The 27,381-nt window shown below is 52.0% G+C and overlaps 1 protein-coding gene and 1 long non-coding RNA gene across 3 annotated transcripts in view; one reads left to right on the forward strand and one right to left on the reverse strand.

The window, feature by feature from the left end:
* Nucleotides 1-1,621: 1,621 nt before the first annotated feature.
* LOC142461633 (uncharacterized) lies at nt 1,622-8,766 on the reverse strand. Of its 2 annotated transcripts, none has more exons than XR_012786910.1 (3): nt 8,675-8,766; nt 3,092-3,199; nt 1,622-2,005 (listed from the first exon to the last, which is right to left on the reverse strand). It is a non-coding gene; the product is annotated as an uncharacterized LOC142461633 (long non-coding RNA). The 2 variants fall into 2 exon arrangements; XR_012786911.1 differs by lacking the exon at nt 8,675-8,766 and adding an exon at nt 8,312-8,444.
* A 124-nt stretch (nt 8,767-8,890) lies between these two features.
* USPL1 (ubiquitin specific peptidase like 1) overlaps nt 8,891-27,381 on the forward strand; it is a 39,381-nt gene continuing 20,890 nt past the window's right edge. The window contains exons 1-5 of the mRNA XM_075562814.1: nt 8,891-9,014; nt 13,219-13,382; nt 13,892-14,020; nt 20,939-21,581; nt 25,259-25,372. Of these exons, the coding sequence (XP_075418929.1) occupies nt 13,275-13,382; nt 13,892-14,020; nt 20,939-21,581; nt 25,259-25,372 (994 nt within the window). The 5' untranslated portion in view covers nt 8,891-9,014; nt 13,219-13,274. The remainder of the gene's footprint in view (nt 9,015-13,218; nt 13,383-13,891; nt 14,021-20,938; nt 21,582-25,258; nt 25,373-27,381) is intronic.

Below are 27,381 nucleotides of genomic sequence, written 5' to 3' on the forward strand. Positions count from 1 at the left end.
GAACATTGGCTGGGAGGACGCTAGTTTCGAGAGGCCTCAAATGCCTGCCGGGCCCTCTGATGGGTCATTCTATCTCCCAGTGACAACTCAGTCAGTCCCTCCCAATTAAGAGATGGCTTCTCCACGCCAGCCTCCTTTTTGGACATGGATCTCGCCTGATTGCCAACCCGGGGCCGGGTGATTGCTTCAACAAGCCGTTGGCCAACGCCCTACTGCTTTGTGAGCCCCAGACTTGGGGCAGCACACAGCACCGGCTGTCCTTGGCCCACTGCTGGAGCGCCCTGTGAGCCCTCAGAGCCAGTGGGGCAGGGGCAGTGGTTCTTTAAAGTGGTCCGTCAGCCAAAGTCTCTAATTCCTGCCCAAGTGCCTTTCCTGCAGGGGCTGGGAAGAAGCTGGGGGAGGTACTCATAGGATCACCTGTGAGCAATTGTGAGCGGCTTCCTGCTGAGTATAAAATGAGCCCTCTGAGGGGCAGGAGCAGGGATGTAGCTCACTACCAACAAGAGCCAGGAGCAGAGTGTGTCCTCTGGACCTGAGATCCCTGCATGGGGAACTCCTGGATCCAGAAGAGAGCGATGGCATTAGAGGAGCAGCAGTGGAACCAGGAGCCAGTGCAATGAGACAGAGCGGGGACTTGCCTACCCACAGAGCAAATGAACCTGAGTGCTCCTGGGCTGGAAGCTGGCTGTGGAGTGGGGTGCCGCAGGGCACTTAACTGGGGGCGCTGGGTTTGCAGACCCTCAGTCGTGGGGGCTGAGAGCATCCGGACTGTTTCCTAGTTTCATTCAGAGAGCTGGGTTTGCAGCCCCACACTGCTTACGCCTGAAGCCTAATGCTCCCAGCAGAGTGGTGTGCCCCCTTGGGCATTTATTAGCAGCCCAGGCCCTGATGAACAACTCAACCCTGAGCATTTCTCCTTTGCATTAGAGCCAGTTAGCTTCCTTAAAAACCCCTGTAATTGTGAATAGTGCCTGTTCAAGTTTCCGGTAGGCCTTGGCATGGATAGGAAAGCGCACTGCAGTGGAGTCCATTCTGACTCACCGTGACCCTGTCGGGCAGGGTCGAGCTGCCCCCGTGGGTTTCTAAAACGGTGGCTCAAACACCTCTTTCTCCCGAGGAATGGCTAGTGGTTGTGAGCTGACACACACAACCACGACACCACCAGGCTTAGAGTCCAGATACACACGCAGAGAAGCCGAGTGAAAGCCACATGGTGGGACTCGGCCTCCAGGGGCCCGTGGGGCAATGCCGGGCCCTTGGCTGCTGAGTGAACGGAGGTGGTTTGCACCCACCCCACCCTGGGGCTCTTCGGGAGAGAGACCTGGGCATCGACCCTTGTAAAGGCCACAGCCTACAAAGCCCTGGGGGTTGGGGGCACTTCTCCCCTTTCCCAGGGCTTGCTAGGAGTTGGAGGAGCCCTAGTGGCGCAGTGGTGAAGTGCTTGACTGCAAACTGAAAGGCTGGTGGTTGGAAAGCACTGTGGCAGTCTGCTTCCTGAAAGGACCTCCTGGGCAAGCCAATGGAGATGGGCAGTGCTCCCCCGTCCTGCAGACACCGTGGAAGCGACACACCACACACCAGCGTTGGGAGCAAGCAGACTGCCAGTGTCACCCTTGGCAGAATAGACAAGTTGTATTTTACACAAATTCACTACATGTGCTTGGTTAATAATAAGTCCATTTAAAGGGCACCCGGGAAGACTCCTCTTGCCTTGCGGTGGGAGGACACTGGCTGGAAAGCTCTCCTCCGCTGCCTGGCCACCGCCTTCTCACCAGCCTGGGCTCTCCGGCTTTCCCTGGAGAACTCTGAGTCGACTCCTCGCTCTTTGTGTTTCAAGATCTGTTAGCTTGTTTAGGAGAAACTGCTGCTGAGCTGACTCGGACTCATGGCGTGGAAGTGGGCAGGCCTTTCTCCTGGGCAGGAATCCGTGGGTTTGCACCACTGACCTCTCCGTTTGCAGCCTAGTGCTTGCCTGCTTGCACCACCAGGGCTGCTAACTTAGGGTCTAAAGGAAGAAACAAAACCAGAGATAACTCAGTGCCACAACCCACAGGGCAGAGTGCTGGGCCCACAGGGTTTCTAGGGCTGAACATTGTTACTGAAGCAGACAGCTGGACTTTCCTCCCTGAAGGGTTTGAACCTGACCTTGCTGTTAGCAGCTGAGTGTTTAACCACTGTGCCTCCGGCTCCTTAAATAACACTCCAACTCACAGCTACCCTAGGTCAGGGGGGGTTTCTGAGACTGTACTACATTTTTATGGGGGTAGAAAACCTCATCGTTCTCCCCTGGAGCAGCTGGTGGTTTTGAACTGTTCATCTTGCTGTTAGCAGCCCAGTGCCACCCGAAGGCCCCACAGCACCTGCGGCTTCATTGGAAGGGGTGCTGTGAGTCTGAGTACTGGGGCTTTCGTTTCGGTTTCGCTTCCTCTGGGTTCAAAGGTGAAGTGATCTGTCACCAATGTTTACTTTAGAACCAAACGGGCCCGTGGCTCCATTTCTGTGCGGGTCTGGCAAAGGCGCCCCTCAGCTGCTCCGGCCAAGTTCCTGGGAAAAGTCCACGACCTTTGAAGGATTTTCGGAAGGCCCTGCACCCGGGAGACAGAACCCTAGGCATGTACCGCGGAGCCCCTGGTTAACGGGTCTTTTTACTTGATTCCTTACTAATGGTTTTTATCGATGATGCCCAAAAGAGCGAGGTTGCAGGCTGGAGCCCAGCTATGTCCACGGACGCAGAAAACAACGAATGGACCAAGATGTCCACTGCACAGTGCTTTTAATAGTTAAAGACCAGAGAGACGCCTCCAACACATGGATACATCTGTACAGCATTTAATCAAGCAGCTGGAAGAAGAATCACACATACACAGAATGACAGGAAACCGCCTCTGAGTAAAATACGAGGTATGTTTGTGAAGTGGGTGAGAAATATATACAATGTATAAGATGTATACGTAAAGTTTTGTTCATCAACTGAGTTGATGCCAAGTCACTGGGTAGAACCGCCTCTGTGGGTTTCTGAAACTAATTGTTTACAGGAGTAGAAAGCCTCATCTTTTCCCCGAAGAACAGCTGGTGGTATCAAACCACTGACCTTGTAGTTAGCAGCTCAATTCATAACCACGACATCAGCAGGCCTGAGAGACAGGAAAGGAGTAAGATGTTATCCCCACTCCTGCATTCCATCGGACCTCCTTGCGTCCTGTGGGCAGACAAGACAGAGTGGTTTCATAACTGACTGAAGTCAACCGATTTCCTCCCCCTCATTTTCTCCGCTCCTAAATCGGGGTTACGGAGTGGGTTGTCATGTCCTTTCTAAATTTCAGTCTGAAATGTAAACCTGCCAGCAACCCTGGGCCTGCCCCTGCCTGGAGCACAGCTGCACTGACACCTCTCTCTCACTGGTCAGGGCTTGCTGCCATCATCCTGTGGATCCATTCACAAGTGGCCTACACACACCTCGACCCGGCATTTACTGCCACCCGATCAATGAATTTCTATGTCAAAAAACAAGTTTAGTTCCATCTGAATTTACTGGATTCACTAAGCACAAGAACGAAAATGTTATGATTTCAATTTTTTAGTATCTAAAATATATAGCCCAAGCAAACTCACTGCTTCGGTGTCGATGAGAGTCATGGCGACCCTGTAGGACAGACTAGAGTGGCCCTTGTGGTTCTGAGCCGGTGACTCTTGATGGTCAGAAAGCCTCATCTTGGTTCTGCAGAGCGGCTGCTTTCTTGAACTGCTGACTTTGTGTCATAAACCACCAAATATTCATACAGGAGCAAAGGCCTTATCCCAAACCCAGGGGCTGGAAATGTTCTAGAAACATGAATTTCTTGGAATTTAAAAGTGTTATGGGACATGCCTTTGAATCACGCCCCAAACCTCAGTGGCTTGGGAGAAGATTCCACGGTCAAACATGTTTTTCATCTGCAATCCATGGGGTAGAAAGAAAGACTGATGTAATGTCTCGTGAATTTGGGGAGGGTGGGGGGATTGGACCGGGATTTACGGACTGTCCACCAGAGTGCTGCGGGGTATAGCTTTGGTCACCCGAGCTCACCTCTGCCTGACAGCGGAAGGAGCAGGCCTAGCAGACCCCGTGTGCTTACCAGGCTTGGGCAGGAGACTTGCTTGTGCTTGGGGAATCCAGTAGCAGAGGGTGTGGGTGGAGGGCTGGGGCAGAGACAAACCCACCGTGCACGGCACTGTGTCCGAGTGTAGTCACTCCCCTGCTGCTGCTGTCTGCCAGGGAGCTGGCCCCCAAGCATGGCTGTCCCACGGGTTGGAGTAAAAGTAACTGCTCCACACATCCAAGGGCCACATCAGGAGGGCTCCGTGTAGAAGCCCCTCAAAACTACCTGCACCCTGGATCTTAGGACGGACATACTCTGATGGGAGAGGAAGCAACGGTTGGCCACCCAAGACTGTGGAGATGGTGGTCACTGGACCTTGGGTGGGACACTGGCTTAGTGGCTGTCCAATGACAGGGGACCCAGAACCATCATGTTAATACCTCATTGCTCCCTTTGCATTAAAATGACAGGCTCTAATCTGTTAGGCAAAGATCTACACCTGAAGGAATCGATTCAGGAAATTTGCTCTTGGCACCAATCCCCACGCTCATGTAAACAGCTCAATCAGTTGTGAAATCCATCTGTACAAAGCAACTACTCATGGGTTGCAGCTCCCAGTTGGACTGGCTCACATTCATGTAACTCTCAACAGTATCTTAAATTCTATGCCGCTGGATAAGCTGTTGATGTTATCAATGCATCGCCTTGTACCCTGGGGGAGGGAGGGGAGGAGTTGACAATGGTTTTGTATTTTCTCTTTCTGCCCTTTGTTTTGGGTGTGGTTGTTTGAGTTTTTGTAATAATATGATTGCCAAAGTAGACTGGAGCCTTCCATAACCCGTGGACAAGTAGATGAATTCTGGGCTCCCCCTTAACTCTAAACCCAACCCAGGAAGAGTTAGTGCTTATAACGTGGCCCTGCTCCACACCTTCATGAAATGATCACTGAAGGTGAGGGTGCCACAGCAAAGTGTGGTGAAGAGAGCAGATGGTGCCGTGCTATTAATTGGAAGTCTGGGGTCTTAGAGGCTTGTTTGCAAACAAGCAGCCATCTAAGTGAGTTGTCAACTAAGTCCACTGAGAAGCAGAACACCAGCCAATAACAAAATCCAAATATGATGAAGGGAAAATTATCAGAGTTTAAATTGTGAACACCCCCATTTGTAGATGGCTATGGAAAACAGTGGGAGCGCAAAACCCATTTGCAGAGTATCTAGTCAGAGTAAGCCGTTGGGGGATCCATCCCCTATCTGGCCACAGACACGGGACTTGACCAGCTTTACTGTCAGATTACTGCAAACTTGATTATGGTGGATTGAACCTTGGTGCAATAGGATCATTTAGTCAGGTGACCTCCCTCTTGACCCAACAAGAATTTGCTCTAGGCTGAAGGATTTCTCACCTGTTCCAGGGCAGAAATTTCTCTGCCTTTTCTTTACTTTATTTGTACTTGAAAAAAATTAAATAATTTTATTAGGGGCTCATACAACTCTTATCACAATCCATACATACATCAATTGTGTAAAGCACATTTGTACATTCATTGCCCTCATCATTCTCAAAACATTTGCTCTCCACTTAAGCCCCTGGCATCAGCTCCCTTTCCCCACTCCCTCCCCGCTCCCGGTCCCTCATGAACCCGATGGTTTATAAATTATTTTGTTGTATCTTATACTGTCTGACACCTCCCTTCACCCACTTTTCTGTTGTCCGTCCCCCAGGGAGGTCACATGTAGATCCTTGTAATCGGTTCCCAACTTTATTTGTACTTTTATCTTTGTATTATTTTCTTCTTGCTAGTTGTTTCCTGTTGGGCTCTAGTTTGGGAATGCACAGGAGTGGATGCAGATGTGGGAACTGATGCAAGGGTGTATCCGGGATGGGGGGATGTGTGACGGAGGGGGGGTTTGAGATGCAAGGAAGGGAACACTAGAACGGATTGTGATGATGCATACACAACTTTTAAAAAATTATTTAAAAAAATCATTTTATTGGGGGCTTGTACAACTCTGATCACAATCCTTCCATCCATCCATCGTGTCAAGCACATTTGTACCTTTGTTGCTATCATCATTCTCTATTTGCTTTCTACTTGAGCCCTTGGTATCAGCTCATGTTTCCCCTCCCTCCCTAACCCCTCACGAACCCTTGATAATTTATAAATTATTTTGTCATGTCTTATGATATATATACAACTTTTTAAAAAGTAATTTAGCCATGGAAGCAATATGCTATGTGAACACTATCAAGAAGACTTGTTACTTAGGGCACTGAGTTTATGTTCAGGGTGGTAGACTAATTTGGAAAAGGAGATCGTTAACGGTTGTACAACATGAAGAGTATAGTCAATGGCGCTGAATATTATACATGTAGAAGTTGTTGAATAGGAGAATGTTTTGTTGCATATATTTTTGCCAGTTAGAAAACAAATGACATAAGGAGTACAAGGAAGGAGGTTCTCGAATGGAATGTGGTGTTAACTGTACAACTCCTTGATATGACTGAGTTATTGAACTGTGTGGCATGTGGATTACATGCTCCTAAAACGAAGAAGAGGAAAGCAAGGAAACAAACTGCTCTGCAGGGTCTCCCAGACCCTGACCTTGACTGCTGTTTGCCAGGCCTCTCTTCCGAAGTTGCCAGATGGGTGCAAACTGCTGCTGACCTTTAGGCTGGCAGCCCAACAGCTTGCGGCACCCAGGGCCCAAACAGCCAGGTGCCAGCCAACCAGAAGGTGGGTGCTGTGCACTCCTCAGCTGCTCAGGGAGAAAGACAGGGCAGTCTTCCCAGAGACTGACAGCCTTGGAAATCCCATGGGGCAGTTCTATCTGCCTATCAGGGCTGCCAGGAGTGGGAAGCATGTTAATTGACAGACAGAAACCAGTGAACAGAGCTCAGTCCTACACTGCTGACAGGGGGAAGGAGGCAATGGGCTCTGCTCCTTCCAGGTGACTGCACTCTTTGGGGACCAGCATACCTTTAAAAAAAGGCATTCCAAGATATTGGGGGAAAGGCAAGCAGGGGCAACAGAACCTTCTGGTTCATTACTCTGGAATCCACCCTCAAGGGGAGTTTGCTGGTTAACCTCCTGTTTGGCGGTTCCTACATCAGAATCCCCTTTTAAGAAAACCCTTGAAGTCAAAACACAGCCCACTCAGAAATCCTTTCGTTTCTTCACAGCTCGGCCTTCCCCTCCATCTTGTTTCTGTCCACTCTCTTTTCCTTCTGCTAAGAATTCAAATGTCGATGGAATGACTATAAATTAACTTTGCTGGTGACAATGTTTTGATTTCTGACATAATCCAATGCGGTGGCTTTTTTATAATCTTGAAAACTTAGCTGCATAAAAAAATTTAGCCACATTTTAATGAACAGTTGCTCAATTATGAGTCAGTGTTTATTCAAAAAGAAAAAGGCAAAGTATCTCATTCCAAAAAGATGTAAACAGCATTAGCGAACAAGAAAAATCCTTTGAGTTTTGGCTACTATCTGAACTTTCTCAGGTTATCCTAATTCCTGGGGAGAAAAACTAAACAAAACCAACTGGTTAGATTGTACAACACACCAGCACAAGGGCGATCTGGCTACCGTCTGGTCAATTGCATCCAGAAGTATCCAAAACAGAGATCCTTTTTACGGAAGCGTTTCTTGGCCCACGGGATTCATTTCCTCCATCTCACCCCGTCAAAAAAGTCAGCTTTATTCCCAAGTACAACCCTTTGGTTTCCGACCACTCACTAAAAGAACGTCACAGCACAAAATGTCCAACGTGGCTATCCTGCGGTGTGATGAAATGGTGAGAGAGCTCATTGAGGGAGCAACCCCCCCCCAAAAAAAACCCCCAGGCGATCGCAAGGACTTCTGCAATACGCTGCCCCCAAGATTTTACAATGCAGGCTCAGAAATAGCACACGCAGTCACGATGTCCCTTAAGCCACATGACCTTCCTACGAAAGCAGAACCTTAAACGCAAGCACTAAAGGCGAACTCCTCCTCCCCCAACCCCCCCAAATTAGAACGAGGCAAGGGCAGCCGAAATGAGCGCAGCAGCAAAACTGGGTCATGCGCGGCCGAGTGCCCGAACCGTGGCTACCCCTTTCCCGCGGGGCCATCTGGGAGGGGCACAGGAGGCGAGCAGAGCCTCGGGCCTCAAGGACAGAATTTGGGGGGCGCGAGGGGCAGTCCGTGGGCCGGCCCTTTGTGGGCGCGCCCGGTGGCGGCTCGGGGCTCACCGAGGCTCGGGGTGCCTCGCACGGCCGGGATGTGCACGGAAGGGCACTGCAGACCCGGGCCGGTGAAGGCCCGCCATCTCAGCCTCCCTGCGCCAGGCTCGGGGACGCCTTCTCGCCCCAACCCGGCCATCCGGGAACGTCGGCGCCCCGCCCAGCACGCACGCACGCACGCACGCACGGACGCCAAGACGTGCCGCGAGTCTCTTTAATCCCTCCGCCGCAGGCCGCGCACTCGTTTTCATCACGCTCCATCCCCCAGCCCCACCCCCCAGCCCCACCCCCGGCTGCCGGCGTCACCTCCGCCCCCCGCGCCCCTTCCAGCAGCTTCCCGAAAACCTCGCCTCCCCAGACCCATCCACTCACACGCGGTCGCCGGCCCCGCCCCCTAATCGTGGCCGCCGCCGCCGCAACTGCGACTGCGGCAGCCGAGGGGGCGGCCACGCCTCTGCGGAGCCCGGCCGGAAGTGCACCGCCCGCCCCTTCCCCGCCGCAGCCGCGTCCTTTCGGGCCCAACGCGGAACCGGAAGGGGAACCTTTTGGCCGCGGACTCAAACCGGAAGTTGTTGTGGGCGCGGGGTGGCCGGTGGGGGAGGAGCAGCCCGCCGGGAACGTGGGGTGAACGTTGCGCTTGGCGCTCTGGGGCTCGATCTGGGACGGGGAGTTCGGAGCGGCCCGCCACGAGGATGGGGAGTGTTCGCGGCAGGTAAGGGGGCGGGGGAGGAGGCGTCGTTGCCTTTGCTCCCCACGGAGGGAAAGGGCAAGAACTGGGGCGTGTGCGGGGGGTCGGCCAGGTGGGCGAGCTGGGCAGGCTGGGTCTAGGGGGCAGGACGGTCCCCTTCCGGACTCAGAGGTGAAAACGCTGAAGAGAAGCCAGAGTGTGTGTCCCCCTCCCCTAGAGCGTGGGGATGGGGCCGCACGTCCCCTGGGGTTTCCAGGCTGAGGTTCCAAACGGACGTCGGGGGCCTTCCTCGCCACTGATTCGAGACGAGCAAAGCTGGTGACCTCGAGTGTGCTGCGTGCACTTGACCTCGGGCGCCGCCTCCAGTAGGCAGGACCCCCCCCCAACCCCCCTCCGAGCAGGGTCCTCCTTTTAATCCCCTTCCATCGCAGACGCCTCTCAGGGCCACCCCGTGACACGTTTTGGGTCAGTCGGTCACCTTAGGGCGCCTACGGAATCCGGCTCATCGAGAGCTACAAAGGTGGCATGGGAAAAGAATGGGATGGTCCCCACGAACTTCGGGACATCGTCCTCACTCTCCCCCCGCACCCCCCAAGAAAACTCAAGCCCTCATTGCCATTGAGTCGATTCTGACTCCCTGGAACCCTATGAAGAGGAGGTGGTACGGGCCGAGCAGGGGGTGGGGTGGAGACTAGAAGCCACTAGTGATGTCGGGGCAGTGAGCTGTGGGTCATAAGGCATCTTTAGGTCATAGGAGTTTCTTTGACCTTCCCTGGAATCCCTGTGGAGAACATAGGCGGCCAGCCAGGACAGTGCCAACCTTATGTTCTGGAGCATCCCTTTTGGTGGTGGCAAGTAGTAGGGGTGGGATGAGAGGGAAAGGGGTGGGATGGGGGGCATTCCCAAAGTTGCCACAGATCTGGCGAGTTCCTTTTAGCCCAGTTGGGCTCTGATCTGTGTGTCTAGACGGATGGAGAAGTCAGAAGACGGGTGAGATAACAGGCAAGGAAGAAGAGCAGGATATTTTTGTAAAAGGGGTGGGAGTGAGGGCATTAAAACATTTTTTATTTTTTAAGGAACAAGTTGTGAGTTTTGTATACTAGGATAAACTAATTGTTTAAAACAGTGGTTCTCTACCTTCCTAATGCTGTGACCTTTAATACAATTCCTCATTTTGTGGTGACCCCCCAACCATAAAGTTATTTTTGTTGCAACTTCATAACTGTAATTTTGCTACTGTTATGAATTGGGTGACCCTTGTGAAAGGGTCATTTGACCCCCCCCCAAAGGGGTCTTAACCCACAAGTTGAGAACCGCTGGTTTAAAAGATCCAAATAGCCTATTTCTCTGTGTATGTGTTGTTTTTTAAGTGACTTTTGGGATGGGGTGGGGGTCCTCCATGGTTCTTGGCTTCAGGATTGCACCTCCAACCCCACCAGCTTTCCCCATTGGTAATGGTTGCTAAGTGTGTGGGTGGGTGGAATGAAATGGGGCGGGGGCAGATTTGAAGGCTTAGTTTCAGGTCTTGATCCCCACCCTCCATTTTAGTTTCCTTTGATAGTTGAGAGGGAGAGGACCCTCCCCCCAAAGTTTCCTAGATTTGGCAGGCGGATGGAGATTTTCATAAAAAATAATTCATGCATCACACACCGCCTGCTGGGGTTTCCTTTGAGGATATGGTGAAGCGGATTGCCTGTTCTCTACTTCGAGCCTAGTGTAAGATTAGTCGGAGTAGACAGCAGTTGGAAGTAACTGTGCGAGGTCTTCCGTTAGGCATGTTCCACACATTGCTTCCTTTCAGACGGAGGACGAGCCAGTTTTACAACTCAGGAATTTCTGGACCCAGAATGGGGTGCCCACAGCCAATGTGGTTAGCTCCCCTGGAAGCACCCAAAGGCGGGCTCTTCTGTCTCCTTTGTAATTAGCTTCCAAACAGAACCAGCCAAAGGCACTAAACCAGTTGATGGTGTCAGCAAGGATGGAGAGAGCTAGCATCTGACTTGTATTCACTTCTCTGGCCCAGGCTTAAGCTCGGGATGACTTTTGGCTCCAGGCAACATGAAGATACTTGTGATTGGGGCAGTGTGGGTTGGGGTGGCAAATGCTCTTGGGGTCTAGGGAATACAGGCCAGGGATACTCATGGGTGTCCTTCAGCACACAGGACTTACCCAACCACGAGGAAGACCAGGCACACAGTATCCTGAGTTTGGTGGCTGAGGAACTGCACCTGATGGGTGGTCATGGCCTCAGAGTTGGAAATTGAGATTCAACACTATGAACGAAAGGTTTTATATTTGTAAAACCATTCTTTGGTGTGAAAGGAAAGTGGTTCCATGCTTAAGTGCTCAGCTGCTAATCTAAAGGTCGGCCCTCAACTCCCCATTGTTCACGGAGACCCTCCAGCAGTGGCCATGTCAGTCTGCCACAAAGGGTGACAGTTGTGGAAGCCCCATAGGGCTGTTTGCTCTGTCTTGCAGTGTCGCTTCCCTCCGATCACTTGGGGTTGGGTTTGCTGTGGTCCCTGTCTTGTAGAATGAACCTGTGAGCCACGGATTTCCCAGAGATGGAATTCTCATAGACACATGGATTTGTAGAGGGGTGAAGGTATTCAGAACCATCTAGTGGAGCGGTTCTCAACCTGTGGGTTGCAACCCCTTTGGGTAGAGGTTCTCAACCCCACCCCAACCATAAATTATTTTCGTTGCTATTTCATAGCTATAATTTTGCTACTGTTATAAATTGGGAGACCCCTATGTTGTTCAACCCCCGCCCCCAAAGCGGTCGCGACCCACAGATTGAGAACCACTGCCTTTCACAGGGCTCACATGATTCATAGCAGTAGCAAAATTAGTTATGAAGTAGCAATGAAAATCAAGCTATGGTGGGGGGTCATCACCACATGAGGAGCTGTATGAAGGGTCGCAGCAGTAGGGAGGTTGAGGACCCCTGCTCTAGTTCAACCATTTGTTCTTCGAGATTGTTTTTATAGCATCCCTGCTAAGTGGCAGTTTACCCCAATTTAAAGATGGGCCGTTTTTCTCTGTTTTAAGCCCAGATTGAACGGCTCTTAGTACTGGATCTTTATGGGACCCTGGCTCCCTAATTTTGCCTTTCTGGAACGGATACCACCCCAGGGGACTGTACCCAACAAGCGTGAAGTTATTTATGTATTTGTTTCCAGACAGATTCATAGAAAATAGCACCCTGCTGTCAGTTTTTTAAAAGTTACAGTATTCCCAACTGGAGAGAGTTTTTTCTTTTCCAGTTGTGTTGGCCTATAGTTTATGTGCCATATAGTTTGATAGTTCAGTCCCATCAAGAAGGGACACCACAGTCAGTTTTGGACAGTTTCTTCATTCTCAGAGAGAGACTTTTTGGTGGCTGAAACAACAGGGGCCTGGAGGACCCATGGCTCATTGCTGCCGTGTTGCTTTCACATGCCTGGGCAGTAGATGGAAAGCTTTTCTCAGGACAGATACCTGCTGCTCTTGATTCCCTCTCGGAGCAACCCTATCTATAGGCAGGGTAGAGCTGCCTCCTAGTTCTCCAAGGCTGTGGATCTTTGCACAAACAGACCGCTGTCGTCTTTGACTCATAAGGACCCTATAGGGCAGGGCAGAACGTTATGGAAACAGGTTGCTGCAACTTTTGCCTGTGGAGCAGCATGTGAATTCCAACTGCCAGCCTTTTGGTTACCCACTGAGCACCTGACTAGTGGGCCACCGGCGTCTTCTGGTCAGTATGGAAGCCAAGACCATCCCGTGGAGGCAGTTCTGACACATAGCGACCCTGTAGGCAGAGTCAGACCGCCGTTAGAGGCTGTAAATCTGTACAAGAGCAGACTTTCTTCCATAGGGTTTTGAATGGCCAACCTTAAGGTTAACAGCCCAGCACTTACCCCATGGCACCAGCAGGCTTCCTTATGGTAGCTGTCGTTCACTGTTAGTCGTGGCTAGTTCTAGGACAGGTTGGGTTTGATCTGTTTGCAGATGTGTCTGCTCCGTCCAATTGTGTCGGCTGCCTGCTCCCCACAGCTCCTTGAGATTTAGAAATCAGTCTCTGTGTTTGGTTTTCACTCGTGCCCACTGTGTTTCAGAATGTGTTCACCCTCAAACGCGTAGCTCTCAAATGTGCGTAGCCTGTCTCTTAAGCCTTATAAAGTAGTTTAGCTCGTTTTCCAAGTGCATAGGATTCTTATTTAATTGCCTATTGACTTTTTTTTTCCAGGGTTCATTGAAAAATCCTTAGGGATATTGACATGGTTCAAGTGACCTAAATTAGCAATGACTCGGAACGATGGCTTCCCTGAAGATTGGAAATGGTTTGCGGTGATTGGACAAGGGCCTGGGCGAGGGGGCGCCTCACCCCCCATGGTGGGGGGTTTGGGAAAAGTTAGTGAACTCATTTTTTGCCTCGGTGCACAAAATTTTTCCTTTCCTCCTATGTTTGAGATTTACATCTGGCTTTAATTTTACTCATTAACTTGGGAAAAATCATATCCACGGAAATCTTACAGCAATGGCGAAAGATTTTAAAATGTGTTTTCTCTCTGCATTTCTATAGCGAGGTTGAAAGTTAAAGTAAAACAGACTCACTGCCTCACTAGCCTCTGGAAACACGGAGCTTGTGTGGCTTCCTGGCAGTTGGCGTTACCTTCTTCCCTTGCAAATGAAAACCGATGCTATTTCTAACCACTTCCCATGTGGTATTTAGAGCCGAAACGGTAGCTCTTTATAAAGCCCTGGCTTCATTTCCTCCATTGGCCTTCTTTAACATATCTTGCCAGGACTTAGATCTTGTTAAATGTTGCCTTGCCCCTGGTTACCTTTCCATTGAATGTTTGTTGTAACGACTTGTGATTGGAGGGCCTGCGTTTTCATCTGTGCTGTTTCCCTTCCAGACGCGTGAATCCCCCCCAGCGACAGGGGAGGAGTACTGCCCGGCTTGTAGAGAGAAGGGAAAGTTAAAAGCGTTGAAGACTTACCGGATTAGCTTTCAAGAGTCCATCTTTTTGTGCGAGGACCTGCAGGTAGGGTATCCGTCTTCACGGATGCAGCCGCTTGCTTTTTCTTGTGTGCTCCTGTCTGCGCGCCTCTTTGATGTTTCAGAATCTAAATGGTTAGTGGTAGCTGGATCGCCATCGATCCGGAAGCAGTTTAAAATCGTTTCCAATTCATACACTATTGACATTGCTCAGGTGAGCTCCTTAACAAAACGTACTTAGGCAAATTATTGCTTAGAATGAACCCAACTTCCTGAGTTTGTTGCCTAAAAAATGCTTATTCCCATGAGACTTGACCTGACAGGTGGGAAGGGAAACAGGAAAGGGACTTAGAAAAGGTTGTGGAAATGGAACTGGAAGAAAATGGAATTTTCCCGTGAATTTTCTTAAACTCCTCGTACAGTTGGAGATTGATTTTTGTCTGTCTGTCTGTGTCTCTGTCTTAAATGAACCCTATGGAAGCTTTTGTCTCCTGTTAGCATATAGACTAGCGGATTGGTTTATTAACTTTGGGATGGAAATGAAGACCTGTAATTTCTAATAGAGCTGGAAGAGGGTTTGGGAGAGGGTTTGTCCACGTAGGGGACCAGTGTGCTCTGTACCAAGTGTCGGTGCTCCGGTGGTGGAGTAGTTACACGCTGGGCTGCGGGCCACAAGGTCTGGGCTTCGAATCCACCAGCCACTCTGGGAGGAAGACGGGCCTTTCTACTCCCATAAGGAGTTCCAGCCTGGGAAACCCACAGGGGCAGCTCCACCCTGTCGACGGGGCTGCTGCGCGTAGGCATCCACTGGATGGCAGCGAGCGTGAAGGAGCTGTGTATTGTGTATTTTAGGCCTGTTTATTTATTCACTTTTGCTGGAGGTCACAATGACTCTGTACCTTTTAGAATTAATTGTAGTGGTTGATAACAAAGGAGGACAGCTTTCCGATAAGAATGCATTACATTCTGTGATCTACATTTTATTAACTTTGACAGTGCACACAACTATCTTATATGTATGTAACTCTCACAACTTTACAAGGTCGGTATATTCCCATTTTTCGAATGGCCCAATAAATTCAGAGGGGTTGGGAGCATGAGGTTTCCCTGGAGCAGCTGGGCTAGGATGGAAATGCAGGTTTCCTTCAGAAACTCGGAACCACGGAGTCGGTTCCAATTCTGAGACCCCTGTCCAACAGAGAAGAAGTACCACACAGGCCTTCTAGGCCCGGCCGTCTCCTGGAAGCCCGCCGTCTTGTAACCATCCATCTTCCTGGTCAGCAGCTGAGCCTGGAACCGCTGTGCCCCAGGGACTCCGGGCCTCTCCTTTAGATCTGTTTCCTTCCAGCTAAAGTAGTAACTCATGGAAATCACCTTTTTAAGACCTGTTGGGGGGGACGGACTGAGAGTAAGAGGGTGGGGTGGTGGTGGGTGGGTGTGGCGTGACGTGACGTGACATGACATGTTGTGGCGTGACTGACGCGGAGCAGTGGAAGCCCCTAGAGAGCCGTGGGTGGGTGAGCGCCCTGTCAGATGAGTGACAGGAACGCCTCTGTGAGAAAGTGGCACAAGCAAAAGCTAGAAGGAAACGGGGGAGCAGATGGGGACTGAGGCGGAGGTGGGAGCCTTCTAGGTCGGGGGGTAGCGATGACAAAGTCCCCAAGAGACAGACATTGGGTCAGTTCTGTGCTGCTGCAGGGGAGCCTGTCTGCAGAGCCTTGGCGGTGCAGTGGTTACAGCACGGGCTGCTAACCACAGGGTCAGCACTTCCAAACCACCTGCTGCTCCTTGGGAGAAAGATGTTGCTTTCTACTCCTGTTATGAGTTACAGTCTCAGCCCACAGGGGCAGTTACTTCCACCCTGCCCTACGGTTCCCTGTGCGTCAGAATTGACTGATTGGTGGGGTGTTTGGTTTGGGAAGGAAGTTAGAGGAGGGAGAAGGGAGGCTAGACCCTGCCCACAGTCCTGGCTTGCGTCCTGGGAGAAAGAGGAACGAAGAACTAGGCTGTGGGAAGATCAGACTTGTATGTTGTCAAGAGTGGCGGTGGCTGCTGGCTGCGTGCACCATGCGCATGTGATGGGCAGTGACTGTGTCCCCGCCGGTGGCGTCCTGCTTGGATTCCAGAGATAGTTTGAAGGGGGAGACCACAGGATCTGCTCAAAGATGAGGATGCGGTGCTGGGGAGAGAATCATGGACGGTTCCAAGATTTGGGCCTTGAGCCACTAAGAGAGTGAGGTTGCCACTTACTGAGATAGGGAGGAAGAGGAAGGCTTGGGGGAAACTCAGGAGGGAGTCCTGTCCCGCCGGGAAGTCTGTCTCCCACCCCATGAGTATGTGGAGGAAAGTGCTGGCTCTGAGTTGGTGGCGTTAGATGGAGTGTGGGGTCTGAGCGAGAAATGCAGGCTTCGTCAGCATAAGAGAGCCATGAGGCTGGGTGAGTTCACCCGGAGCGTGGCTAAGGAGGTCCCAGGAACACCCAGCACTAGGAGGGCAGGGAGCTGAAGAAGTCATGAAGTGAACGATGAGGGAAGAGCAAAGTCAAGGAGGAGAGTTTGTTGTCCTGGAACTCACGTGGGAGGTTAAGACTCGGCTGGACGCCCAGTCCTGCGATGAACACAGTCTGCAAATGGGACAGAGTGATCGCGGGGGTGGGGGGGGTCCTGATAGAGTGACAGTGATCGCGGGGGCAGGGGGGTCTAATGGAGTGCGTGCACAAATGGGACAGTGATTGCGGGGGCAGGGAGGGTCTGATAGAGTGCATGCACAAATGGGACCAAAAAAAAGAGGGGAAGTTTCCTTTGAACTTCTTGACACTCCCCACCCCCCAGTATAATGCTAGGTGGCACCTGGAAGTGGGAAGCATGCTGCTGGCCTCTGGCGGTGGTGATGGTGGGGGTGCTAGGAGGTGCCATTGAGTCTGTGGGACAGAAGTGCCCTGTCGGATTTTCTTAGTGGGATCAGATTAACAGGTTGTTATCCCCTAGAGGCACTGGGTGCACCCCCTCCCCCCCCACCCCCCAGCCAGCTGCTTTTACTTAGCAGCTGGGTGGTTAACTGGTGACACCAGGCTGGAGCTGTAGAAAGTTGCCTGGAGTGAGGTGAGAGTTGACCTTTGGGTGGTTGACAGCTCACCGCCAGTGACAGCCTTCAGGCAGCGGTTTTCTCAGTGGGACTGAGCATGGGAAGATAGAACGTTGGAGCTTACTGATGGGAAAAGAGTTCACCTGCGTTACCTCTTCTGACTAACCAAGGGCTGTCTTGCAAGGGGGCTGCAGAAACTTGGTGGAAAATGGATTTAAATGTTGACGGAACTTCCCCACAAGCTCTTTGAAGCCCCTGGTGCACAGCGAGAGGCGGGACTGACGGGATTGTTCTGTTTTTCCGGGTCTTGCCAGCCTCTCATCTTTGACGGGGTGCAGCTCACCCACTCTGCTGCCCCTCTCTGAACCCTCAAACTCTGCCATCGAATCTGTTCCAAGAAGGACGGAGTCACACTGCCCCTGCGGGTGTCTGAGAGTGTCAGTCTACAGGGTAGAGAGCCTTGTCCTTCCCCCGTGGTTTCTAAGTGCTGGCCGGGCACTGTGTAGTCACTGCCACCAGGACTCCCACGAGTGGAAAGAGCATGATTTTGCCTTCTCTGAAGGGTTCCACCTGCTACGCACCCTAGAATGGCTTCACAGTTTTTACTGTCCTGGCAAAGAAACTTCTGTCCACTGGAAATGGGTTGGCTGTAAAGGTTAGAAGTATGATTTTCACTTTCAGTGTTTTTAAACGATGAGCAAAACAATATCAGAAGTTTAAGTATTGTCTCTTAAAATATATACAAATAACGTAATTACTTTGGCTAATTAAATTTTATTCATTAGCAGTAGGGCAGGTACTTCCTGACAGAGATCAATTTATACAGAACTCTCAACACCAGCGGACCCATAGGACAGAGGAGGACTGCCCTGTGGGTTTCCACAGCTGTGCATCCTTACGGGAGCAGACAGCCTCCTCTTTCTCCTGTAGAGCAGCTGGTGGACTCTAACTGATGACCTTGTAGCTAACAGGCCAACACCTAGCCTACTGTGCTACCAAGCACTCTTTGGTTTACCCACGGGGTCAGCCAAGTGTTTCTGTGACCCATGGGCCAAGAATGAGTTGCATGTTTTTAAATGGCTCAACCATAGCAAAAAACAAAAGGATAGTCTTTCTTGTACACATGTAAGACTTAAATCTCACTCGTGGTGAGTCGTTTCCTGGAGCGGGAGCCTCGCTCCGCCGTGGGTAGTCGGCTAGTTGTTCTGTGACAGGGCAGAGCCCTCCCGGAGTCCCTTTATAAGAAAACACTTCCTGGTATACGTGGTCTGGGGGGCTGCATATGGCTAAGATTCCCGCAGCTGCTAGGAATTGCAGGGAGCCCCTGGGAAACTCCTCGTGTCAGCCACTTACCTGTAAGTAGATTTTGGAGTTTTGGTTGGTGGTAGGGACCGCTCATCACACTGGATCAGAATCAATACCAAACTGCCGGGACGCTCTTCCAGGACTCAGTGCTTTCAGTGAGGAGTTTTTTAAGCTTCATTTTTATTTTTTGTCTTGATCATTCCATTACTCAGTCTCTTCACTGTTTAATGACGTTTACAAGAGATGTATAAACCATTAATGTTAAAAGTCTTCAAGTCACATACTTCAGGGGCTTTGTCCTTGGCAAAATGGAGTGTTAAGTGGGGCTTCTCACTGCCCTTGGCCTTACCCAGACCTGGTGACTGTTGAACGCAGTTTTCCTTACTCCTGTCGCGCATCACTCCAAGCAGGGGCTGACTGATGTTCGCTGCTCCGAAAGCCCATGAGCGAGCCAGCATTCAGACCGTGGGAACCAGGCTTACTGTCAGGGCGTTGGTTCTGAGTCCTCGCCACCCAGGAGCACAGGGCAGAAGTGCTCTCTTCTGTATGTGGGAGCTGGACCACGCCCCTTTCTCCCTCCCTTGGTGGGGTCTTCGGCCTTGATCTGCAGCCCAGCGTGTGACCCACTGCACCACCAGGGCTTTTTTTTTTTTTTCACCAGGGCTGCTTAAGCAGCATTAGGCACGTTATTTTTTTTTAATAAGATTTAGGTTTTAAATGCTATTAATCAGTGGTTCTCAACCTTCCTAATGCCACGACCCTTTATGTTTGTGGTGACCCCCAACCATAAAATTATTTTCATTGCTACTTCATCACTGTCATTTTGCTACTGTTATGAATTGGGCATCGCCTGTGACAGGGTCATCTGACCCCCAGAGAGGTTGCGACCCACAGGTTGAGAACCACTGTATTAGATGGTTGGGCTGGACTAAAAGTCATAATGCTCTGTGTATCTTTATAGAGACTTTCAGTCAGAGTTACTCCTCTTGGCTTTAAAGTACTCTCAGTTTTCTTACCTATGGTCCACCTCAGGAAAAAACAAAAGCCTACAAGTGCATGGACTGACTCACAGTGACTCTGTAGGATCTTGTGAGTTTCCAAGACAGAAATTTTTCACTGGAGTAGAAAGCCTAGTCTTTCTGTTAGGAAGCGGGTGGTGGTTTCAAACTGCTGACCCTGTGGATCGCAGCCCAACATGTAACCACGACACCACCAGGGCTCCAACCCCATGGTAGGAGTTGGGAAATAATTTCAGGGTGTAAAGCTGAGGGTCAGTGGGCGTGTCTAGTTGTGCTGACATTGAATGACCAGTTAATAATACCAGAAAGTCCTCAAGTGCAGTCTCGCGAGTAATAAAAGAGCCCAATGCCGTCGAGCCCGATCTGACTCTGCAGACAAGTCGAACTGCCCTGTGGGTTTCTGAGGCTGCCGATCTTTACAGGTGCTGCCAGCCTTGCCTTCCTCCCCAGGAGCGCTGAGAAACGAGGCCCCCCACTGACACGGGCTGTGGACACTACACACAGTGCAGGAGGGGCCAGGAGAGGAGGGGTCCCTCACTGACACAGGCCTCTGAACGGGGTGGGGGTCGGGCCTTCCTTTGTAGTTTCTCCTCATCTTGCTGCCCTCTGGGACGTACATCTGAGATGTTGCTTGGCTGGTAATTGGTGTTAGAAGTGGCGCTGTCACAGACCCCCCAGGGGTTGGCTGCTTACTACAGAGGGGGCTGGGCTCCTAATAGGGGATCCGGAAGGACCAGGCTTCCTAGTGGACAGGTACCAGTCAGCATGTGCCATGCAGGCCTTCGGATCTTCCTGCTGGCCAGTGCCCGTTCTCCAGGGTGTCGTCTGCCACCTGCTGAGGGCCATCAGAGCTGCCAGCCTGGCTCTCTGTGGAGGAGGGAGGCAGGTTTTGATGGAAGCCTTAGATTGGCAGTTTGCAGACAGGAAGAATCACCAGCCTTTCCATGCTTTGTCGACCGCTGTGGCCGCTGACTGCAACAGTGTTGTTGATGCGCAGTGTGATTCCATGAGGCTGTTCACGTCCATCCTGTGTGCCTCTGCTTGCAGGACAAATGCAGACCAGCCCTTCTCCCCTCCCAGGAAACCACCCTCCCTCCAGAGTTTGCGCTGGGAGCTCTCCCAGCTGGGAGCAGGACAGCCAGCGAGCGGCTCGTCACTGAGGTCTGAGGAGTTGCCGGCCTTGGTGCACTTGCTTGGCGTTCGCTCTTGAGGATCGCAGCCCAGCTCGTAACACGGCACCGCCAGGGGACGTTTGTGTTTTCATTAAAGCAAAAATAACCAGTGTTGCTCTGGTCAGCGGAGAGCCCAGAGTGGCTCAGACGATCCTGGGACCGTTCAGATGAACTAGGAAATGCCGCTGTTGGCGGGGCTACGTGTCTGATAATCTTGAGTACTTGTTTGTCTCTGGTTCCTTCAAATTCACGGTCACGCATACGACACTCTGCTGTGCACATCAGGGCGCACACTGACTACCTGTTTCCCCGGCCAGACATGGAGGGAAGCGCATGCTTGTTTGGGTTTGTGTGGATGTCCTCATCTCATGTTTCTCCTTCTAGTGCATCTACCCTCTGGGCACCAAACCTCTGAAGCGCGCCCTTGGCCCTGATTCGGAAGACCGGTCCCCCCCAGATAAGCCCCGGAAGAGAAGGCACCTAGCAGCCAGCTGCCCAGGTTCCCCTCTCGTAACAGAGCCCAAGAAGCCGAGAAGCCAGGCAGCCACCGAAGCCAGGGCACGGACGCCAAGTAGCAGCCCAGATGGAGAAGGCGATGATGGAGTCGCACCCCACTCGCCTGCCCCACCAGAGCATGACTCCCAGAGTCCCTCACGGCCGGCGGGCTCCTCAGAGCAGGAGGGGCTTTTGGAAGCTGACACTGTTGACTTGCCCCGAGAAGACCACCCTCCCACGGTCGATATCGCCAGAACCCAGGGCTCTGGAGGCTGTGCCTCTGAACTGGAAGTGCCGTCGGCCAGCCGGGGGTCCCCGTCTCGCCAGGCTGGCCTGGTCCAGTGGAAGAATGCCTATGCACTGTGCTGGCTAGACTGCATCCTCTCGGCCCTGGTGCACCTGGAAGGGCTGGCCACAGTCGTGGCGGGGCAGGGCTGCTCCCCGGAGTCCCTGTTCTGGCAGCTGTTCACCAAGTACAGCGAGGCAGACGAGCTGCTTCGGACCATCCAACCCCACCCGGAGGGCAGGAAAGGTGGGTACCAATCCTCTGCTGCTCTTTGCCCTTCATCCCCAGATCACGTTACTGGGACTGTATCCCATGGGCTGTTCTCTGAAGGTTGACCCAGCAGTTGAGGGGCCAACCCTGCAGGAGAAGGTACCCAACAGCCTACTGACCAGATTGCCCACAGGTGGTTGCTCAGGGCATCAGGCACAAGCTCTAGTTTTGCTGCCTTCTCAGCCAGGTCCTAGAGTCAGCGCCGACCCGTGAGTCTCACCCAAGGGACCCTGTAAGGCAGCTCGGGACTTGGGGGTGAGACTTGGGGTAAACATGGCCAGTTTGTGCCGTACGTGACTGTGGGCTCGTTTTGGTTGGAGTTTTGAAGAGAGGCTCAGTTGATTTATGTTGTTGGTCACCTCAGCTCAGCGAGCACATTTTGGGGCTGAAATCTACAGGAGCAAGCTCACCAGGTTGGTCTACCCAGAGTAGTCAGGTGGGCTCGAAGCGCCAACCTTTCAGTTAGCAACCCGGCATGCAGCCGGTGCACTTTCACGTTACGTGAGTGTGTGGGCCAGCACAGCTGGGTGTTGTGGGTGCCCGCTCTCGGTGCAGTGGCGCTTGGGAGCAGCCCCTGGCTGTGCTTCCTGCTGCGGGAGAGCCCAGGAGTTCCCTGGCGGAGCGTCAAAGCAGAGTGCTGTCAGGCGGCATGGGCTGTTCATTGAGAGACCTGAGTGGAAAGATACATTTGTGGAGCAGGTGCAGGTTTTGTTCAAAATACGGAGTCCTGGGGCCACGGTGGTGAAGTGCGTGTCAGCAGTTCAAACCCACCCAGTGGCTTGGCACGCGAGATGTGGCTGTCAGCTCTGCTCTGTCCCATGAGGTCACTGTGAGTTGGTGTTGGAGGAGGCAATGGGGTGCAGGGGGACAGAAGAGAATCACCACCCGCGTGAGCCCAGCTCAGGTGGCGTCTCTCTCACTCCCCCCTCCTTCTTGTGCCTCCACGAACCCGCCGCTTCTCCCCTGCCCCAGTCGTCTACTGCAGCTGGCACATAGAAGTCACAGACTCACCACTCAGGGTTTGCCAGGGAAGTTAACAGGTTACAGACAAGGTGAGGCCCACTCCAGGCACAACAGTCCAGGCAGGACATCATCCTCTTCTCTCTGGCTCTCGCCCCTGGGCTTGCCCTCTGCCCCACTCAGGCAGGGCTACAGCGTTTTTGGAGAGCTGCTGACAAATGCCCAGAGGGCTTGCTACACTGCCAAAAGTCTCAGCCTGAAGGTGCTCCGCTCTAGTTCTGCCCAGCAAACCTGGCACCTCCAGTTAAGTGACAGGAGGCACCCCACTCCACAAGTGGCACTCGGCTGTCTTTGTGGACTGGGAAGCCCACCACTCATTATGGGGCTCGGGCTCTGCTACTTCTTTAGCACCCAGCTTTCTGCGCATGCATCAAGTAGGTTCAAGGTGGGATCTCAGGGTCCAAATGAGCAGCTCCACTCTTGGCCCTCCCTTAACATGGTGTGAATTCCCCTTGCTGCCTCTGAAGTAGCTTGTTCTGTACCTGGCAGGATGGCATGCAAGACCCAACCAGTTCCATGTTGGAATTGAAAGTTCTCACGCTCCTAAGAGACTGTTAACCACAGATCCGATTCGTGTTACCTGTCGGTACCTTCCCCCAGGGCTCTCACCCAGACCTGTCAGGAAAAGGGGAACAATACCCAATCTGCATGCTCCTCAAGGAAGTAGCAGAAACCAAACCAAACCAAGCCCACTGCATCAAGTCGATTCTATCTCAGAATGATCCTTTATAGGATTGGAGTCTGTGAGTCTCATCTGTCTCTCACAGAGTGGCAGGTGGGCTCAAATCACCAACCTTTTGGCCAGAGCAGCCACATAGCGCTTCCCCTACAGGGCCATCCCGGCTCCTTTTCTGCTGGAAGAATCCTATTAAGTAGTCCTACAGCGACCGTGGTCTGTTGTTGGTTTTAACTTGGCTGGTTTTCTGGCACAGTGGTTCTGTTTATAGAACTTTCACCTATAGAAGGAATCAAACCATGACAGGTGCCTGCTGCTGTGGACAGCAAGCAGCTGAACTGCCCAGGCGTGGGGGGTTGTGGGGGGGGGCTGCTGAGTTTACTGGGGAAGCCTGTATGTGAAAGCAGCAGTTGTGGAGTTGTATGTTGTATACATTCCAGAAACAGGCTTGGAGGCAAGAATACAATTGTTAGTTTGGGAAATGAATACATGTTGAAAGACTGCCCATAGATTTCATCTGCCCCTGGGTCTTCACCCGCTGAGTCCTTTCCGCTGAGAGCGACCTTGTGTGGTGCCGTAGAACTGCCCGGTAGGGTCCCCTGGACGAGACATCTTCATGTGGGAGCAGCTAGTGTACAGAGTGCAGTGGATGGATTAGAAGTGGTCTCTAGGATGGCTGGATCTGTCAGTGTAACTTCCGGTGTGTCAGAGGCCAGACTTCAGACAGGTCAGCTGTTTGGTGAAGCCGGTGGTGATGGGGGTGAGATGGGCCGCCATAGAGTTTGGCCATGCTGAATGGCCTTGGCCAGGCAGTAGAGATGACTGCTCCTGCGTAGATAGCACGGTGCGTGGGGTGCCAGAGAGACGGGAGACAGGACATTGTGTGTGGTTGCAGCTTTTGTTGCTGAATTCCTTCCAGACTTTGCGTTTCTATGGTTTTGAGAGTCTGGGATGATGTGTCATTTGGTGCGTAAGATGAGCAGGTCTCAGGTGACAGCTCCGTAGTAACCACCAGTGGAAACAAAATCTGCTGTGTCTCTGTCACTTAGAAAGTGCCCTCGTGTCCCTTTTCAGTCTGTGCAGCCCCTCCCTCCCCCTCCATGTGGCCCTACATTATTTTTTGCCGATTCTCAAAGACTTCTAACGAGGGACTTCCAAAAGTTCATGGGGAAAGGGAGTTAAAAGATTGTGGAATTTTGCCACCAACTTTTTGAAGCTCCCTTGTGTATGGATTCATATGTACACAGTTGGGTACTTTTGTGTGTGATTTATTTTACTAAAAAAATTAAAATGTGCTTTATGTTCAGCATCATAGTTACCCACATGAGTAGTCTGTCCACCTCTGTGTCTGAGTAGTTCTCCACAGTGTAGATCTGGGGTCAGCAGACTCGAGATGCAAGAGCCATGAAGTCACCCTCTACAGTTTCCCCCATGCACACGCTGGAAGAGCCGCAGATGGGCGAGCGGGTTCTGCCGAGTGGCGCTCCCAGTCTCAGCGGAGCTGCTGCTGCTTCAGGCTCCCTTGGTTGCAGATGGCCAGGTCTTTTCTCCCGCAGGGCGGCTGAACCGCACCCGAAAAGCTCACTGTGCACCCCCGGGGCTGGCTGCTGATTATGTAGATAGACCAGAATTGATTTATCCTGTCTGGTTTTGGATGTTTGAGTGAGCCTGTCTTGATAAAAACATTTTAAAGTTTTCTGAATTAAAGGTACTAGGAGGGAGGGAGAGAGAGAGGAGGGAGGGAGAGAGAGAGAGGAGGGAGGGAGAGAGAGAGGAGGGAGGGAGGGAGGGAGGGAGAGAGAGAGAGAGAGAGAGAGAGAGAGAGAGAGAGTGTGTGTGTGTGTGTGTGTGTGTAGGGAGTGGATCTAGGGAACATAGAATTCTTGCTAATGTCTGACTTGGGGGTGGGAAAGTAACGACGGAGGAGGAGTGATAATGCTGTGCATTTTCTTTCCAGGCGGGAATGGTGAAAACCTGCCTGCAGAAGTGTCGGCAAAGATCGAGGCCTGTCTGAATGAAGCCCGGGACGCGATTTTCACAAGGCTCCAAGCCCAGCTTCGGTGCACACTGGGTGAGTCGGTTGTACACTGTCACTGTGTTGCTCACTAACCTGAAGAAATGTTAACAAAAACGTTTTGAATATTTTATTGGGCAAAACAGGATATGTTTGCACACATTAATTCTCAAAGTAATCTTGAGTTTTTAGCATGTGCTCTCAAAACGCTGGACAGACTCACCCCAGCCCATTGTCCTAACTCCAGTTATCCAACAAATAATATATACATATTCCATCTGCCAGAACATGGGCACGGAATGAGGGGAAGCGAGGATGAGAGATTTATTTTTAAAACGTTACTCAAAAAAAAAATCACCCTCACTGTTAAGAAGTCGATGCCAACTTGCAGTGACCCTGTCGAACTGCCCCTGTGAATTTCCAAGACCGACCCTTTAGGGGTGTAGACAGCCAGCCCCCTTGCTCCCAAAGGAGCAGCTCGTAGTTTGGAACTGCTGGTTTTACCGTTGGCAGCCCAGTAGATTGCATTTTTTCAGTTTACACATCCCCTTTCTCATGAAGAACTAATTAGAAGGACACAGAGTTCTGTGACTTTGATTGACCAGACTCCTGGAGAAGAGATCAGGGCGCGGTAGCTGCAGAAGCTGCGTGGGGTGACTTGTGGGTACCATGTACGTATAGGTGGCCCCGCTTGGCCCAGGGCCCTGATTTTCAGCCTTGCTGGTCCCTGGGAGAGCAGCGGGAACCCTTGTGCTGAGGACACGTTCTGAAACGTTGGAGGAGGGGCCCGGCCATCAGTGATGCTTAGAAGCTCCTCCCCTCCACTGCGCACGTGTGGGCGGGGTGGTCTGGGAGAAGAAATGGGGGCCAGAGGGAAGAAAGGTACCAACGCGGATGGTGCTAAAGATCACACAACCCTTCTTAACAGGACCGAGCTATTGTCTGTTAACTCTGTCTCAGAAAACAAACAGCAGCACAACCGTGATCTAGACCAACTGCCCTCATCCTGCTTCCCTTGCGGGTGCTTTCTCAGGGAATCGACAACGTGACAGTGAGCTAGCGTGTTGACCGAGCTCAAGCGACTCCTGTCAGGTTTTCTGGGCTGTCAGCAGAGCGCCAGGTCTTCCCTCCTGTGGGGCACTGGGCGGGTCGAGTGCCGGCCTCGGGGTTACTGAGCCAGGCCCTGCACGGCTGCCTTTCCCGGGCTCCTGTAGTCGGTTTGGTCACAGGGCGTGCATTCCTGCTGCTGCCGCTGCAGGCAGCGGCATCTTTTCACCAAACCCAGGTCTCAGCTCTGTAAGTTGGGCCTGGTCTCCCGTAGACAGCCTTTGACCTATTTTCACATCCCACGATCCTGCCCTTTTCTGTTCTCCCTCATCCAAGTTCAGTGGGTTTGAAACTAACAAACAGATGGACCTCCTGCCAGTTCTCGGGCCCTGCTGCTGCTAGGTCTGGAAGGCTGCGCTCATTTATTGTATCAAGTTGGGGTATCAGCTAGGATTAGTATTTTTGCTTCTTAGAGGAGAATTGACACATTGTGAAGTTGACCTGTTTAAGTGCTCCATCAGGTGTGGCAGGCGTGTAACTGTCTGGAAGGAGGGAACATCCAAAAGCGTCTCCTACTCGTTCCTCCCAGCCTCCTCTGCATCCAGCGCTCCTGCCCCCAGGTTCTGGCAGCCGCCACCAGCTGGTGGTGAATGGCCGCCACCAGCTGGGCGCCTTTTCCGGAAGCTCCTGGGGTGTTGGCTGAGGCCCCTCCCTGGCACACTGTGCCGGCGTGACTCTCCTCCCAGAATGACTGAACCAAAAATCACCGCCATCGAGCCTGTGACCTGGTAGCACAGGGAAGAGCTGCATTTAGGTTTCTGAGACTATATTTGTTTTCAACAACAAACTTTCTAACATATTTTGGTGAGAGTAGACCCAGAAGTTGGGTTGGCACTTGACCATCTCCCTGCGGCCCTGGTGACCTTGGCTACAGCGCGTAGAGCGGAGCAGCCTCTGGCTCCTCTTCCAGTGCTCCAGTTTTCCTGCCTCCCCTCTTCTTGTCTTAGCTCGTGAGAAAT

This window comes from Tenrec ecaudatus, chromosome 11 (genome assembly GCF_050624435.1).
Source record: "Tenrec ecaudatus isolate mTenEca1 chromosome 11, mTenEca1.hap1, whole genome shotgun sequence".
NCBI lineage: Eukaryota > Metazoa > Chordata > Mammalia > Afrosoricida > Tenrecidae > Tenrec > Tenrec ecaudatus.